The sequence below is a fragment of the Coturnix japonica genome, chromosome W, assembly GCF_054131305.1.
Source record: "Coturnix japonica strain WE chromosome W, WE-NBRP24, whole genome shotgun sequence".
NCBI classification, from domain to species: Eukaryota; Metazoa; Chordata; class Aves; order Galliformes; family Phasianidae; genus Coturnix; species Coturnix japonica.
In genome coordinates, this window is record NC_140701.1 from 5,575,962 (window position 1) to 5,593,047 (window position 17,086).

General features: G+C 41.7%; 1 protein-coding gene and 2 long non-coding RNA genes across 3 annotated transcripts; 2 read left to right on the top strand and 1 right to left on the bottom strand.

Annotated features, from left to right (window-relative positions):
• Window positions 1-3,810: 3,810 nt before the first annotated feature.
• LOC146754378 (zinc finger CCCH domain-containing protein 11A-like) lies at window positions 3,811-5,473 on the bottom strand (the record flags this gene model as incomplete). Its single annotated transcript, XM_085527556.1, has 4 exons — window positions 3,811-3,975; window positions 4,423-4,493; window positions 4,807-5,085; window positions 5,383-5,473. Coding segments are annotated over 4 exons (501 nt in total), but the record flags the coding sequence as incomplete, so codon positions are not given.
• A 1,051-nt stretch (window positions 5,474-6,524) lies between these two features.
• Window positions 6,525-8,910, top strand: LOC146754379 (uncharacterized). Its single transcript, XR_014939027.1, has 3 exons — window positions 6,525-6,933; window positions 8,518-8,604; window positions 8,727-8,910. It is a non-coding gene; the product is annotated as an uncharacterized LOC146754379 (long non-coding RNA).
• A 3,824-nt stretch (window positions 8,911-12,734) lies between these two features.
• Window positions 12,735-14,237, top strand: LOC146754380 (uncharacterized). Its single transcript, XR_014939030.1, has 3 exons — window positions 12,735-12,929; window positions 13,582-13,693; window positions 14,146-14,237. It is a non-coding gene; the product is annotated as an uncharacterized LOC146754380 (long non-coding RNA).
• The last annotated feature ends 2,849 nt before the right edge of the window (window positions 14,238-17,086 follow it).

Here is a 17,086-nt window from a genome sequence, read left to right on the forward strand (position 1 = left end):
AACAATTCAGACTAGCACCCTGTTGAAGAAAAGAAATAGAAGCTATCTCAACAAATCCAAATCAAGTGTTACCTTGTTTGGTTCTTACTGGTTTTTCCCCATGTGCCGGACTGTGTGCTCTGCTGATTCCCATTCCTGCCTGTTCATGCAGCAGGAACCAGTGTGCAGCAGTCTGGTATTTATAAGGCAGACTCTTCTAATGCAGTCTTCAAACAAGAATTTGCCAGCAGTTACTGTTAATTGTTTATTGCCTTCACCCAGGACTTGGAAAACCAAATCTAGAAGGAATTGCATTAGAAGACCATTAGTGGTCTAATGGAATAATCCATTAGTGGATTATTCCAGCTTGCAGTGCCCACATATTTGGGAAGCTTGCTTCATCACTTCATTCCTACCTTGGCAGTGAGTAGTTACAATTGCTTTATCTTTCTTGTGTAATCATAAATGTTTTAGAGCAAACAGCTGTGTCTTGTGTGCTTTCACAGTGCCAGTACGTGTGCTGGTGATCCACTTTGGAAGTCTGAAAGCAACTTTTAACTACAGCATAAGCTCTTAAAACTCAGAGGATCGAGGTGTACCAGCAATTTAATCTGGTGATATTATCCTCAGGATGATAGGAAAAAGACTGGACTAATGTGACACTGCCTGCTGTAAAACCAAGTTTCTGTAGAACTTCAAATACATTTATTAAAATCCCCTCTCCAAACCAGAAGCACATGATGTCTGTTCAGCCTTTTAATTTCACGTCTTGAAACAATCAAACCCAGCATGCCCCATAGTACCTCTGAGCATGTATTTCTGTGCTTCATGCTAATATGTTCCCAATGCAGCGTTTGCCCCCACACACCGTGTGCACACAGCCTCACCTGGCATAAACAGCTGTATGCGCACAGTGCTGCTGACTTCCCAGCACAGAATGCCCTACCACAAGGTCTAGCCTGGTTCCTTCCAAGCTGCTAAGAGCAGACATAAAACACGTGTTGTTTTAGCTTTGACCCTGTGTGTATAGTTATACAACTGAACACTTAGACAGCCAATAGGTAATGTAATGTAAATGTAAACACAGGGTATACAGATGCTTCATACAAATGATTAATATGATAGAAGGATAAAGGGAAAATGCTCACCAACATTGAAGGTCCACAGTAAAGTCAAAAAAAAAAATAAAATCACCAGAGAAAGAAATCCTGCCTTAGAGCTGGTCAGCCCTTACATGAGATCTGGGAGAGTTGGAGCCAAGCTCCACCCCTTCCAGTAGCACAGCTGAATTACCTTCACCTGTGCTCCTGCAGCTGACTCATTGCTTGCCTCAGGTGGTCAATCAGAAGTTCAGGCTGTGATCAGTAGTTTCCTATACACTTTGTTAAGGTCAAAATACACATCAGAAAAGCTGGTAAAGCAATTGCTCTGCCAGTTGTCCTCCAACTTTGCTGTCACTCTAATTTGGCTGTTAAGATCTGCAAGCTCCACCACAAATTACACACCAACATTGCTTTCTTTCAGAGCTGGTTTTTGAGCACCTGCCATGTGTTCAAGGGATGGACTTGTGCAGGGACTCTCCAGAACTGGTTGGGAACGCAGCTGTCTCAAGCAAACACAAAACAGTCCAAAACTTACCTGAGAACATCTGGCACAACTCCAAACTTGAGTTTCTCACAATGGTGATGTGTTGGTGCGTCTGGGAGGAGGTGACCCAAATTTACAAGGTGGGCATCTCTGTCCTTTTTCCCAGCTGAAATGCGTTTGAGGATCCAGACTCAGCAAATATCTTCTCGTCTTGTTTGCATTATCACTTCTGTCTTCAGATTCGTTGTGCTGATTCCCTTAGTTGTCAGAGGGAGCGGGGTGTGACCAGGACTCAGCTGGGCTGTGATCAAACTGCATGTACAGCCTCAGAAACTGCTCAGGAAATGGTTAAAAGAGCCGCTTCTTCTTCCTTGAAACTTCTTGCCTGCTGCAGCTTTGATTCTTTAGGGAAGAACAGACATAGCTGTGATTGTCAGGGTCTGTGTGGTTTGATTCTGGTTCCTGGGACACGATGAAGTGCGTGGAGTGCAGGGTGATGGCACTCTAAGGACATTTCCATTTGGGTTGGATTTCCAGGTTGCTGTGTTCAGTTAGGGGAGTCGTGGCACTGAGGTCTGTGTGCAAGGTCTTGCAGGCAGGCTCAGACTATGCTGATGGCTGCAGTTGCTGTCACTGTGTGCTTGCAGCCAGCACCCTGCTGCCCAACTCATGCCACCCACGTGTTTCCCTGGCGTGTTGAAACAAGCAGGAAATCCTGAAACTTGGGAGTTTCAAAAGCAGCGTGATTTGTCTCCTCGGGCAAAGTCCTCAGCCAGAACTGCAGTAGAGACACCCCCTGGAGCCAGCAACTTGGGGTCGAAAGTACTGGATTGGAAGGGGTCAGTGCCAGGCACCCAGCTAACCTGTGGAGGTAACAATGTGCCTAGAACTAATTTGGCCCTGGACTTCCAGAGAGCCTACTTTGATTTTTTGCTGTTGCCTACTTGGAGGAATCTCACAGGCTAGAGTGCTCAAAGGTAAGGGGGCCATAAGAGCTGGGCAGCATTTAAATAGCGCTTCTTCGGAGCTCAGGATTGGTGCATCCCTAAGAGAAGGAAATAGGGAAGGGGGGTGTCCTGGAAATGGGTGATGCTGAGATGGTGAAGATGTTGAACACCTTCTTTACTTTGTTTTTCACTTCAGTGACTGCCCCTTGGGACTCCTGGGCCCTGGAGGGAAGAGAGAGAGCTTGAGAAATGGAGAGCTTCCCTCTGGGTGAGGAGGGGGTGATCTGAGAGCATCTGGTTGGGATCAGCGTGCACAATCCATAGACTCTGATGGGATGCATCCACATGTGTGGAGGGAGCTGGCAGAGGTGATTGTCAAACTCTTTATCATCTTTGACAGGTCTTAGAGAAGTGCCTGAAAGCTGGAGGAGAGCCTGTGACACTGCAGTCTTCAGAAAGGGCAAGGAGGAGGATCCGGTAAACTGCAGGGCAGTCAGTCTCACCTCTCCCTGGAAAGGTGGTGGAACAGCTTGGTCTGGATGCCATCTCCAGGCAACTGGAAGGGAAGAAGTTTACCAGCAGTAGACAGCTTGGATTCACCGGGGAAATGTCATGCTCAGCCAACCCTGCAGCCTTCTGTGATGGCATCACCAGCTGGGTAGATGTGGGGAGAGCAGTGGATGTCATCTACCTTGACTTCAGCAAGGCTTTTGATACTGTCTCACATGACATCCTGGTAACAAAGCTGAGAAAGTGTGGGATAGATGAGTGGATGGTAAGCTGGGCTGAGAACTGTCTGACTGGCCAAGCTCAGAGGGTTTTGATCACCAGCACAGCGTCCAGTTATAGACCTGTGTTCCCCAGGGTTTGTTGATGTGTCTGGTCTTGTTCAGTATCTTCACTGATGACCTTTATGAGGGGATAGTGTCCACGCTCAGTAAGTACACCTATGATACAAAGCTGGGAGGAATGGCTGACACACCTGAAGTCTGTGCTGCCATTCAGCAAGACCTGGACAGACTGGAGAGCTGGGCACTAATAAACAAGAAGTGGTTTAACAAAAGCAAGTGCAGAGTCTTGAATCTGGGAAGGAATAGCAGCAATTATCAGTACAAGGGCATGCAATGTTGTGTGGGCACATGGGTGTGCAAAGGAAGAACAGTGCTGGGATGGGCTGTGGTGGGCCAAAGATGCATAGTGGACCGAAGATGGTAGATGCTACTCTGGACCAAAAGTCATGCAGCAGCTCATGGAGTGTCACTGGACAAATCAGGCTGTGCGCTCTTTGTGAATCTCTAATTGTGATGGTTTATTGATTGACTGCAATCAAACTACAAGTACTGAGTTGGGCATCAACTGAAACACCGCGCACTGCAGCCGCTGCCTTGTGATGTTTCTCCTCTCAGTCTTTCAGCTGCAGCTTCTGCATCATCTCTGCAAGGCTGTTCATCGCTGCAGAGAACTGGAAAGAAACAAAGCAAGCGTAGAAGTAGGACAGAAACAATCTAGGGAGATCTCATGAAGAAACTCTGACCAGTAAACATCCAGAATGGCCCCGTGTGGCACAGCATGTTCCTTTCATTCAGGTCACTGACACTACTTCCCAGGACACACTGCCTATGCTCTGTCGTGGAAAGGCTGTTTCAAAGGTTGCAGTGCCCGACATGGCAAGCTTCTTTATCACAGCAAAACCTTCTGGCTGTTACCAACCACATCCTTCTCAAGCCAGAGGAAGGCGTCCAAGCTCCCCATGGCAGCTCTCACTGACAGTGTCATTTCCTCAAACATACAGCTGGCTGCTTTTCTATTCCATTGCTTCCCTCAGGATTTTACCATCTCTTTCATATCTGACAGATGGAGGCACTGAGACCAACAAGAGAATGTGTGTCTGTGTTCACCAAGGACTCACCTCTATATGTGCAGCTCTCTGAGAAGCCTTTTTCAATTCCCTTCTCCTTTCTTTTTGTCGTTGTCTTCTTTCTATAAAGCAAGAATACCAATGAATTCATTTTTTTAACAGCAAAACTGCAGAAACATGGGTGCTGTGAAAACAAATGGCAGTCCAATGACAAAGCAAATGGGACTAGGAAGCCTCTCAGACATTTCCAGGGGGACATACAGAAGACCACTGTGAAATTAACAGAAAGAGGTGCATTTAGGTATTCTGGCACCTCACTGCCTTTGGACTTTGTAGCCTTCAACTCTTATCCCCTCTACAGAGCAGGAAAAAGCAAGCCCTAAGCAAACTCAATGTGTTGCACTTCACCAGGACGGTACCGCAGCACCTTCTTACCTCTTTGCTTGGAGCTCAGTGCTGGGGCAGGCCCAGGGTGGGCTGCTGGGGCCGGCACACTGTCTCTGTTCTGGCCTCTGGCTCTTTTGGTAGCAGGCAACTGCGCTGCAGTCTGTTTCTCTTTGTCCAAACCCTTGCGTTTACACCCAGCCAGGGTCTTGGAGATAGAGCTGGGACCTGCTGTTACAGGAAGCCCTCCAGCCTGAAGATGAGCTTTCTCTGAAAGCACTTCCTGCACCACTTTCGCATAGATGTTTCCATTTGGCTCCAGGCATACATCTGTTATAATCAAGAAAGGAGAAGCAGTAAGATTTAAAGAGTGACCAAGGCTAATTTCTGTAGCAAAATGGGCCACAATACTAGGAAATCTCATCTTGCGTGTTCACAGTAGCGGATCTTAGGATCTGAGCTGAAGGGTGGGTTTGCATTTCAAATCTGGACAGGGAAGGTAATTGTAAATCCCAGGGATGAAGACCTCAAGCAACACGCAGCAAAAGGAGTATGAAGAAAGAATGGACAGAAAGCCTAACTAGAAAGACATTGAATCAAACCCTGATGCCTGTTGTGCATCTGTACCTCTCCTGGGTGCCACGTCACAGGCTGCAGTCCTCCCCAGACTTTCCGCAAGGCTGCTCTTGGCTGGAAGACCACTTGTGTCAGCTTCTGGCAGAAAGGAACAAGAAATACTTGAAGAGCATCTCCTGGGAGGAAGATTTGAGCGCAGCCAACCACCAACTTCCACTCTTCAAATGTAGTTCCTACCACTTGCCTTTTTGCTGCTACAGCATGGTGCCATTTCTGCAGTAAGCACAGATCTGCAGTGGACTTCCTTCACTCTTCCATCACACACGCACCCCTTCATGCAGCCCTATTTAGAAATACCCACATTCTGGAAAATACAGACAAAAAAGAAACAGGCAGAAAAGCGGCACTAATACTTTGTCACTGGTGGGAATCTCCACAGAAAGTGCTGTGCTAAAGGTGTGAGGTTAAGGGATCATCACTATCAAGATAAAAGTCACAGCATGGAAGATTTAGTGATGGCGTGCTGACTAGAAGGAAAAAACAACACTTACCTTGGAGCTTGTTCATTTTCCCTCCTATCATCGGATATCTTATCATCATCTACGTAGCTCTGAGGTTGGCCAAAGCCTGTTGCCATGAGCTTTGCTAAACGCAACAGTGCTGTGGCTCAGAGGTATTACACCGGCACATAGCATAGGAGAACTCCATAACCCAAGTGTCATGGGAAGAAGAAAGGGGAACTGTTACAATTAATTACGTTCACTAAATTGATAATTGTAGGCTTCTTGTCACACACTACTGCCTACAGCAAAACAGCACAGATGTTGACAACTGTGATTTCTGCATACAAGCAACCACTCGAGGCTGAGCACTCTCTCCTGTCTCTTTGCCATGCCTAGAAAGACCCAGAAGAGCTCAGTGTTCTCTTGCTGTTAGTTTACATCCTCCAAGCACTTCCAAAGGCACGCTGCTCTGTAGAAAAAGCTGAGCTGCCCAGAAAGTTTGTGCAGGAAGAAGGCAGCAGTGTCAGTGCACGTCATCCTGGGGGATCTGAAAGCATTTGTGAAGAGAACAGGGAAAGAAGAGGGAAGAGAGCAAAACCAACAGGCACTAGCACTGCTGCCCACAGGGGGCGGGGCTTGAGGCAGGGCCTGTGCCAGAGGGGGGCCTGGCACAGTTAGGGCCAGCTCAGGGCCCAGAGCAGAGGGGGAGCAGGCAGAGGCAGGGCCTTGGGGCCCAGGATGGAGGAGGACCAGGCACAGCTGGGGCCAGCTCAGGGCCCAGAGCAGAGGGGGACCAGGCACAGCTGAGGCCACTGCAGGGCCCAGGTGAGAGGGGAACCCAGCACAGTCGGGGCTGCTTTGGGGCCCGGCACAGCCAGGGCCTATCCCCCTTTTTTGCACATATGAAATGCTCCCAGCTGTGCTGCACAGCAGAACATCTTTCAATGGAGATGAAAGCCTGTGAAATGAAAGAATCCTTTCTTATTTCTTTCACATTTGTGTTTGTTGACTGCAGTTCCAACCAGGTGGACTCGCAGTGTCTTGCAAGTGACACCTGGAAGCAGGTACAGACTGGAGACCCAGCACCCTCAATGTCCAGGTGAGTAACAGCAGCCAAGGAGGCCTTTGGGCTCTGCAGGGTCCAAGTGTGGAGCATTACACACAGGAACAGCTGAGTATAAAGACAGTGGCAGAGCTGCAGAGCTTGCCATAGTAGGGAGGCACAGTGGCTCAGCTCATTTCCAACAGTAACACAGGAAATAAGAGCCATGAGGGAAATGCAGATGCCTTCTGCCCCCATCAGAGGGGAGGAATGAGCTGCACTTCCACAGAGACATTCCTCTCACAGCCACTCACACCTCAGGTGTGGAGGGACGAGCTGGGGCTGCTGGTGGCAGCTGTGGAACACTGCCATCTGTGGTGCTCCATCCTGCCCTGGAGGGGCATGTAGAGCTGAGGACCTTTGTCACTGCACAAATGACTGCAAGCAAGATGTAGCAGAGGGAACATAAAGCATTTAATAACTTATCATACAAAGCAATGAGTAATAGAAATGACAGTATTTCCAACCAAATATCCCCCATCCTAGCAGTCATGCCTGATCTCTACAGTCCCACCCAAACAATTTCCCAGCCCCCTCCAATTCATCCTCACTATCTCACCCCTGAATTTCCCTCCCCCAATTCCCACACAGTAATTGCCCACACTAATTACCAGCATGCAGGGCATAGGGAACACCTGTTCCTTGTGTGCAGGCACCTGGAAAAAAAAGAAGTGTCAGGGAACTGGGGGTCTGTAGCAGGTTGTGGAGGCTCTGCATAGAACATAACCCCAGACCACAACCCCATCAGCTGCTGGGGCAGCATCATCCCTGTCATTGGGGGATGTTGCCAGTGGTGGATAGGGACACAGGGAGAAGCCACACCTTGGTGTAGCTCTGATCTGCTCATGTCCAGTCCAATCCTCTATAGCACTTTCCATCTTCTGTCCTTTGTTCTTAACCGTATCCTTCCTTCTCTTCTGCTCTTTTTCTTTCTTTTAGGTGTCTTACCTGTATCTGCTTTTCCCCTCTTCTGTTCTTTTACTGCTCTGGTCAGCATCCAGTGTCTGCACCACAACTCTAGGTTTTGGGATCGAGAAAGGTACACAGGGCATAGATTTGTACAAGAAAAGCTCTCTTGCTGTGCCCAACAGGTGACAAAAAGGAGTCCTCAGGACCACAAAGGCAGCTTGTTTCTCCAAAAAAAAATAAACTTAATTCTTTTCTTTATAAGAAGCATTAGAATCTTACAGAGAAGATGAAAATCATCTTCACTATGCTTTTAGACTGCGCATAGACTAGACCAAGATGTGTGGTGTTGCTTTGATACCTTATGAGGAGCACCGGTATCAGTGGATGAAGCTAACATTGTCTCAGAAGCACAATAATGGAGTACTTTTGTTTATAGTTGGCCTGAATGCAGTACAGGAGTGTGTTGCAGTAGTACTTGTTCTGAAATTCTAGGCTCTGACTAAGAAGTTTAGCAGGGTCCAAAGCACTTGTGAAAACAGTAAAATATTATTACTTCCTGTGTTAACAAATGAGTCTGTTACAATAGGATGATGAAAATAATGCTGCTTTAATGTGCTAATCATCAAACAGAGGATCTAGTCAGATTTCTAACTTCCAGCTCTTTAATTTTAGAGGTCTAGTTTGGAGCCTAGGGGACACATACAAGTTTGCCTGCGTATTAAACCCTTTACGGCACGGGAGAGAGCAAATGGGTCACAGGTAAGGCATTTATTTAATCATAAACAAAAAAACAACCCTTAAAGTATATATGTTTTCTTTCCTGTAAGATGACCTTTTAAAACTTTTTTCATGCCTGCATTACTTGTGCTTCCTTGTAATAGGGATGTGTTTCACTTGAGGACTCAACAGGCATTATACTGAAGTCCCCTAAGAGCTCATTGGGAAGAATGAGCGATAAAACTTTAGGACAGGCAACACAGAAGTTCACCTTTTCACAGGTAAATTAATTGTCTTTAAATGATTTTAAGTTATTTATGGAAAAAGTTGCTTGTCTTCTGTTACTTCATATAAAGCAAACAAGTTTTTCTTAACTGTCTTTAGAATTATCAACGTGTATCTGACTCCTTACGAGTACCTAAATATTGCTTAAACAAAATAAAGAGATTAACCAGCTTCTTGGTAACAGTCGGGTGTTTGGACCTGAAGCAACTCAAGAAGAATTCTTTGAAGGTACTGTGAAGCAACCAGTGAAAGAGTTCTTAGAAGGATGTAATTGCCTTGTTTTTACGTATGGCGTTACAAATGCTGGGAAAACTTACACATTCCAAGGTATGAGCAGAAATGCTTTTTCCTTGAATTAATTTCTTAAAGTGAGAACTACTTCTAGAAGAGAGAGATGTTATGACTTCTTACCTAGTTACTCAACAGGCCTTGTACGTTGCCTTCTTTTGAATACTAGTAGCCTTGAAAAGTCGTCTTCTTCCATAACAAATATTACTAAATTTACAAGTGTGTAAGACAGCATACACTACAATAACTTTGGTTTTTGTTCCTACTATAAATGCGTGCATCTTAAATGCTGTTCTTTATTTGAAGGCAAAGTATGTCTGAGTTTGTTTGATTTATTGTAGGCAGAAATTAAACATTCTGAAACATTTGATCAAGGTATTTCAATCTTTTTTCAAATTTCTGATTTTAGTAATAACAGCAGCATAGAAGATTGTGTTCCCTGAGCTTTAGTAGTACAGAAATAATACATCAATCTCCTTTCTGGCTGGGAGCAGTTGTTTTTTATGTTTAATATTGTCATAACAAATGAAACGATTGGGTTCACAGGAAACAAATTCCCCTTATTTCTGTTATTTAGTGTTCTGTTACTATGTATTTCCAATAGTTTTATATGTGTGGAGCTGAAGACTTTCCCATAGTAATACCTTTTTAGGACTTAAATATTAAGAATCAACAGGGTAGTATGTTCAAAAATTATCTTTCTATGCACCTTCCATACAGCACTATAGAAATTCTTCTGCGTATTGTCCTCTCTTGTGTTCATGACTGACTTTAAAACACTGAAGCTTGCTTGGTATTTAGTGACAGTGGAAAAACTAAGGCGTGAAGTAGGCAAGATGTGGAGGTAGTTGTGTGCTCCAAGAAAAGGCAATGGGAAAGGAGCTGAGTTACTCTAACAGTTTTTATGAGACTTGTAGATATTTCTAAATAGGGTTCGTGGGACGAAGGGAATGTTGTAGCAGAGACATCACTCTGGTTGTTATTTCAGGGTTGTTTCAGAGCGGGAAGGGAGCCTGGTAAACAGTTGAAAATCTGCACGTCTGTTAAATGTGGGAGTTTGCTGTGGGTTATTTTTTCTTCTTAAGGCTAAGCTTATGCAGAATATTCTGGCTGTTTTAAAGTGATGCCCTGTAATGTCTAAGGAATGGGATGTGAGCTGTTGCTTAAAGCCAGTATTTTTCAGGGAACAGTCTAGTAACACTGCAAACATTGCTTCAGACTGTAACTGGCCTCTAAATTCTTTGTGTATACTTTGAGATTAGAATCAGTTATCTTTGTCTTCATTTATGTTTATATGTTGCTTACAATAGTAACCTGGCCCTTCTTTTGTGTATTGCTTACAGGGACAGAAGATGATGTTGGTATTTTGCCAAGGACGATGGATATGTTGTTTAAAACTGTTGGAGGAAGGCTATACACAAAAATGGATCTGAAACCTATTCGGTGGAGAGATTACGTAAAACTGACTAATGACAAAGTGAGAGAAGAAATTGCTCTTAAAAATTCGTTGCTTCGTCTGACAAAAGAGGTAGGAAACTACTTTATAAAGAAATGATGAGTACATGCATCTTGTGATAGTTCAGTGTTATCCTTTCCATTCTGTAATGAAAGAGGGTTCTGTATTTACACACAGTTTTCTATTTGTCTTTCTGTTCCTGCTGAAAAAGAATGAAGCATCTTATTAGTGGTGTGCTACACCACACTGGGGTATTTTAGTTGTGGAGTATGTTAACTTGATCTTACTGATGAGGTGGTTAAGTGTGGACTTCACAGTGTGAAAGGCAGGTGGCAGTAAAATTCCTTCTGAATTATTTCAAGAGCACAGCTGAGTATGAAGTCTGGCTCCAATGATATTTAAGTATTTCAGGGAAAAACAACACCTGTCTTCTACATGAACCAAAGATGTGTAAAACTGTTCTAGGTTTAGTGAGTATGTGGAAAGAAAATGCAGTGAACAGCTATATGCTGATCTCATCCTACTCCATTAGAGAGTTAAGATGTGATCGTGCGATATAGGTGCCTCCTCTAGTTTCAAGACCCGTGTTCCTAGGTAAAATACTTGACCTTATAAGCTAAGTAGGTACAAGCTTTGCTGACTATACAAAGCCAGATCTGGGTGAGTGTCATGTAGATGAAAACTTCTATGTTAAAAGTTTTACTTCTAAGCATACTGTATCTGGTAGGTGAGATTCCTCCTCTTCAGTAGATGAGAATTTCTTTCTACTTTTGTGCTCTATAAAAAAGCAACACAACCTGAAGCCTGGGAACTGAGTATACATCTATGAACATCATGAGATCTACATGTTGGGAGCTATTCTGTATTTTCTATGACCAAACTACTTAAAAATATTATATTTACAAAATTTAGTCATAACTTCATTTGTGTAACACTTTGATAGCCTGAGTTAAGAAATAATAAGCTGCTTATCTACATTAAGTGATCAAGTATTCTACCTTAACTTCCTTTTCTGAGAGTTGACCTAATAAGCCATAGGATATGGAAGTCCTGAATTAAGAAAATCCCAATAAGAAAAATATTTCAGGAGTCCAAGATTCGTGAAGGGTAAAATGCAGATTATAAATGGGCTATTGAAAATCATCTTATTAAATAACTCCTTTTCCTGTTGGGGATTCTCTCCCTATTTGTTCCTTTTCTTTCTGAATCAGGAAGCTGAAATGCATCAGATCTTATAGTAAAGGAATTGTCAGAAATGAGTAGTAAGGTGAAACTAGTCAAAATGTGTAGCCAGGATTTTTGTGTTGGCACCTTGGAACTATACTGTATTGTTTTCTGGTAGAGCAATACAGCTGCTTTTAAAATAAATAAATAAATAAATAAATAAATAAATGAAAGCAACCAGTGGTGTATTGGTGCTGTACATCAATAATAAATCCTAAAGTCTCTGTTTTCTTTCGTAGGTAGACCATCACAACAGCACTAATGACAAATCCCCAGCTGATTCTAAGGGTATGTTTTATATTAAACAGTAGCAATTAGAAAAGCTTCTGTAAGGTCAACGACTGGCTTTTTTGGCTAATGCTGATAATAAAAGGATTATTTAGCTTTTATTTGTAACAGAACGGAATAATGGGCAGGACATCTGGGCAGAAAACAGAAGGAATAAAATGGCTAGGAGACTACTGGGACATCTATCATTACCTGGTTTTATGAGGTGAAAGTAAAACAAAGAAAAAGAGTATGATTTGTGATAAGATCCCTAGTGGTTTTCCGACAGGCCTTTAGGGCACTTAAGAACTCACTAAATACTTTTTTTCCCTAAAAAGTCAGAACGAAGTGTCCTTACTAGTTCAGTTCTCTATATTGTAAAGACTGAAGAGTTCTGAATATTTCTAACCCAACTATAGATGTTAGATTGGGTTTTGGAAGTGAAAAAGCAAGCTTTATAGCAGGCGTGTCTTTGCAAATGTGTAGGGCAAGCGTCTTGACTTCCAGATACTTGGTGTTTGTATGAGAGGTGGGGATTCTCTGTGTTTATGTTCTGGGAAAAGTTTTAAGCTGTAAGCTTAACTATTACTTATTTTTAAATGCAGCTAGTTTTACTGTCTCTACATTGACTTGTAATATTTTCTACTTTGCAGGTGCAGAAAATCTCTCAGAAGGATCAGACCAACTTAGCAGATTATCTATAGATGATTTTGTGAAGTTCTCTGGGTTTCATTTTTTGAGATTTACAATGAATGTTTTTATGATTTACTGGCTCCTTTATCAAATGACAGAAAAAAAAGGACACTTTGCCTTGCTCAAGACATCAAGGGATATTCTTACGTAAAAGGTAACTAGAATACTTTGCAAACTGCCAAGCTTGTCATGGAATAGTGTAACATGTTTCTTCTGAGATAGAAAACTCTTAAATGTGTTCAGTGTAGCTCTAGAAGTGTCTGCTTGAATGTGAAGGCAACAAGCTACATGTACGTATCTGCATCTTCAACAGTATTCTCCTTATTCCTGTACTTTGCCCATAAAGCCTGTGTGAACTCCACTGCCTTCATCATCCTTGAAAATGAGAGCCATACAGCCGTTATAATGCAGACAAAATCCAGATAACCCATCCCCAATAAAAACTACAAGCTAAAACAAAAAACTTCTCAGATTGACTTCTGCACCAATGAATACAAACTTTCGGCTTCTGTAGTTTAAGAACTTAGCTTTTGTACTTTCAGTACTAAGGCTGCTTGCTTAATTTGGATGGAACATACTTTAGTATACTGGTAGGATAAACTGTTGTGCTATACTATACCTTGCCCTTTTCTGTGGGAGGAATAATCTTAGTCTTATCTGCCATCAGCTTGTCGTATGTTTGAGGCAGAGTTAATGAAGTATTTTATTGTCTTAACTAAATGTTCTTAGTTTGTATACCTTATTTCTTGTTCACTTTCTCTTTTGCTAGCGAAGCTTGCAAAAATCACTTTTCCTTCTTTTGAAAGGTTTGCAGTGGGTTCAGATTTCTAATTCTAAAGAAGCTTTCAGACTTTTTAAACTGGGACAGAAACACCGGAGTTTTGCAAGCACAAAGCTAAATACTTGCTCCAGCTGAAGGTGGGAAACTTTCACTAACATTGGGTGTAACATAGTGTGGGGAAGAGGGATGAATGAAAATATTGTTTATGGCTTTTTTTCGGGGAAGAGGCTTTAAAAAGGCTTGATATCTAGTGTTCCATGTGATATTTTGTGACAGTTTGTGATTCTAGTGCTTTGAACTAGAAGGATTAGTCCTTCAAGCAGATAAGTGCATACAAAAGCTAAGTGTTTTATCAAAAACTCTCAACAAAACAACTAAGCCTTCTTCCATGTAAGTAATGGTGGTTCATGAGGGGGAAGAAAAGCAAAATAAACCAAGACGGAATGTCTCTTTAAAAGGTTTAATGCATCTAGTAGAATTATTGTTAATTGAATCTGGAATAAATCCAGCAGTGTTTTGAACAGATGTTACAGATTTTAGAAAATGTGTGTATTTCTGGCTATTGACCTTGCTTCATTTCTCCTTTTAGCCACAGTATATTTACAATTAAGGTACTAAGAATTGAAGACCTTGAAATGCCACGAGTGACACGAGTCAATGAGTAAGTTCAGAGCAGAGTTCCCTTCTTCTTTTAGGATGAAATTGTCAGTTACTTTCAGTATTGATGTATTGATATTGGGCTACGGACACTAGGTTCCCTGATACAGCCTCCTGTATGAGTGGTGGTTCCCCATTTCCTGTCATTATGCAGTACTAAACCATCAAGTTGTAATGCTGTTCTATATCTTGTGCCCACTGTTCCACACAGTGTTCCTTTATCCTTCTCACTCAACTTCTGAACTAATGTAAATCCTCAGAAGGAAGAATATGGCAGAAAAATGGAAGCTGTGTTGGAAAAGAGTTTGGCAGGAAGTAGTGTGCAACTTCACTAGGAAAGCAACATTAAAAAGCATGAAAGGGTTCAAGAAATTGTTCCTCTAGGAGGAGTGGTTGTGTTGGAAATGATAAATAATCAATGTACATTCAAAGGTAAGAAAACTTAATTTTCCTTATCTGCCTTCATATTATCACTGTGTGATCTTGCTGGTTCAGAAAGGAATACCAAGATGTGCAATGAAGGTGACAGACTGAAAGAGAGTGGAAATATCAATGCATCTCTCCTAACTCTAAGCAAGTGTATTAGTGCACTCAAGATCAGTCAGCAGTCAAAGTAAGTCCTTGTACAAACTGTAAACTAGTTGTAGATTTCAGATATCATGTACAATGTTTAAACTATTGTTTAAAATGCAGAGTACGAAACTATGTTATGAGTGAAAACTATCTGTAGGCTTCTGCAGATGTGTGAAGACTTAATGATCTAAGAAAGTGATCTATAAACTTGCCTTCTTTTTGTTGTTGTTTTTTGTTTGTTTGTTTGTTTTTTCAAATAAAACCATTCCAGTTCTAAATTTCTGAATGTGTTCTCATAGACTTAAGCAAATTAGCGTTGTGGTTTTTTTGTTTTTTTTTTTTCTGGCCTTGCCTTCTCAAACAAGTCCTGGGGCAGATTATAAAATTTGTTTTCACTATTTTCACTTTAAATGTGTGAAATGTTAGACCTTTTCCTCCTTTGTTAGTTAGTTGCATTTATCATTTAGTTCTGCTGTAACAGTTTTCCTCAGGGATATTGCTGTGCTTTGTCCTAGCCAAGAGACATGGTCAGAATATATATATTATATATATATAATTTGGAAAAGAAAAATTATATATAGATATATATAATTACATATATACATATAGATATATATAATTACATATATACATATATATATTTTTTTTCCAAACCTTGATGCAACTTCATCATTCTTTCTGATCTAGCTAACCAAATTCAGAGAGAAGAAAGCCTGCTTGCTACTTCTGTCTGAGGTTGTGCTCTAAATGAGTGCAGACAGAGCTTTCTGTATTTTAAACAATGTAGTATTTATTTACAGTCACAGCTGGATATAATTGCAGAATTCTCTGCTGATTCTCATTTGAAGGTGTCTTTCTGTCCCGAAGATTAGGTGAGCTCTGTGTTCATGAAATGCCACACTGTGCCTGGTAGCCTATTCAAATTCTGTTATGCTTAAAAGTAGATGAAAATAGGCCTTGCTACTGGATTAGTCTCTTATCTGTCTGTCCTTTCTAGGGAAGAAGGATTCCTTAAAATTAGCTGCTGCTTAAAGTGCTTTGATTTATTCAGAACTGTTTTATTTGTTGGTCCTGATCACTTGAAATTTTAACAATATGGGGGAAATGTAGTGATGACTTTGATAGTAATTTTCTTTAAAATAAGAACTCATTTACCACTCCTGCACTAAAGCTACTTATGGGTCACGTGTGTTGTGACAGGAGCGTAGCTATGTGAAGCTTTTAGCTCTGTTGGCAGAATTCAGTAGCTGTAAAGAGTCCAGCAGGTAACCTCACTAGAGAACAGTGTGTTTAGTCACGCTTTAGGAGTTCTCTCCTAATTTTCTGTACATCACCAGCTGTTTGATTCAGTGACTTAACCTTGGTTTAGGAAACACCAGAGATGTTGTGATAAGTATATGCTTCTTTATTTCCAAAGTATTTACTATTGTCCTTTCCTAGAGACAATATACTGAGAGAGTGGTTATCTCTGATTTTGTTGGGTACTGTTTTCTTAGAAGTAGATAGGTCAGTTTGCCAGATGTGGTAAGGGAAAGAGAAAGGTGAGAGAGAATTTAAGCTAACGTGAGGCTGTATGACCTATCTTAGGCTGGATGTTGAATGTACTTTTTGTTTTAAATGTTCTCGTGGGTTGTCTAAGAAGATAATGGCTGCATAGTAGCTGGAACAATCATACAACCTGTCTGCAAACTAGCAAAAAGATTAAATTCAAAACAACCCACAACTCAAAATGATTTAAAGACTAGTGCAGTTATTAATGTGTTGTCTTCCACTTGGATAGCTCTCACATTGAAATGAAGCTGTTAACTTCTGCTAATGGGATTTGTTGTGGTTTTTGTCTTCAAAGGGTGCAGCAGCACATACCGTTTCGTGAAAGTAAGTTAACACACTTTCTTCAGGGATTCTTCAGTGGAAAAGGGAAGATACACATGTTAGCAAACATCAGCCAGTGTGCTTCAACCTATGAAGAAACACTCAATGTGCTAAGATTCTCAGCTATTGCACAAAAAGTGAGTATGTTGTAGTCTATTTTGTTGATCAGTACTTATGATTTGCATTTAAAGAAGAAAATCTGTTCTTCTAAGAATATGAATCTATTTGTGTAGTATCTGTAGTGAATCTGGGTGTTTGTCTCCATACAGCAGTCAGGATTTTTAATTTAGTGTTTTAGTTGAGCTTAATTTTCCTACAGAGTTTTCTAAAAATCTCTACTGGGGTCTTTGTGTTTCTTTGGGGCGTGAGGGCAGAAGCATCTTCTGAGAATCTCATTCCTAAAAAGTATTCAACCTAACAAGAAGCAA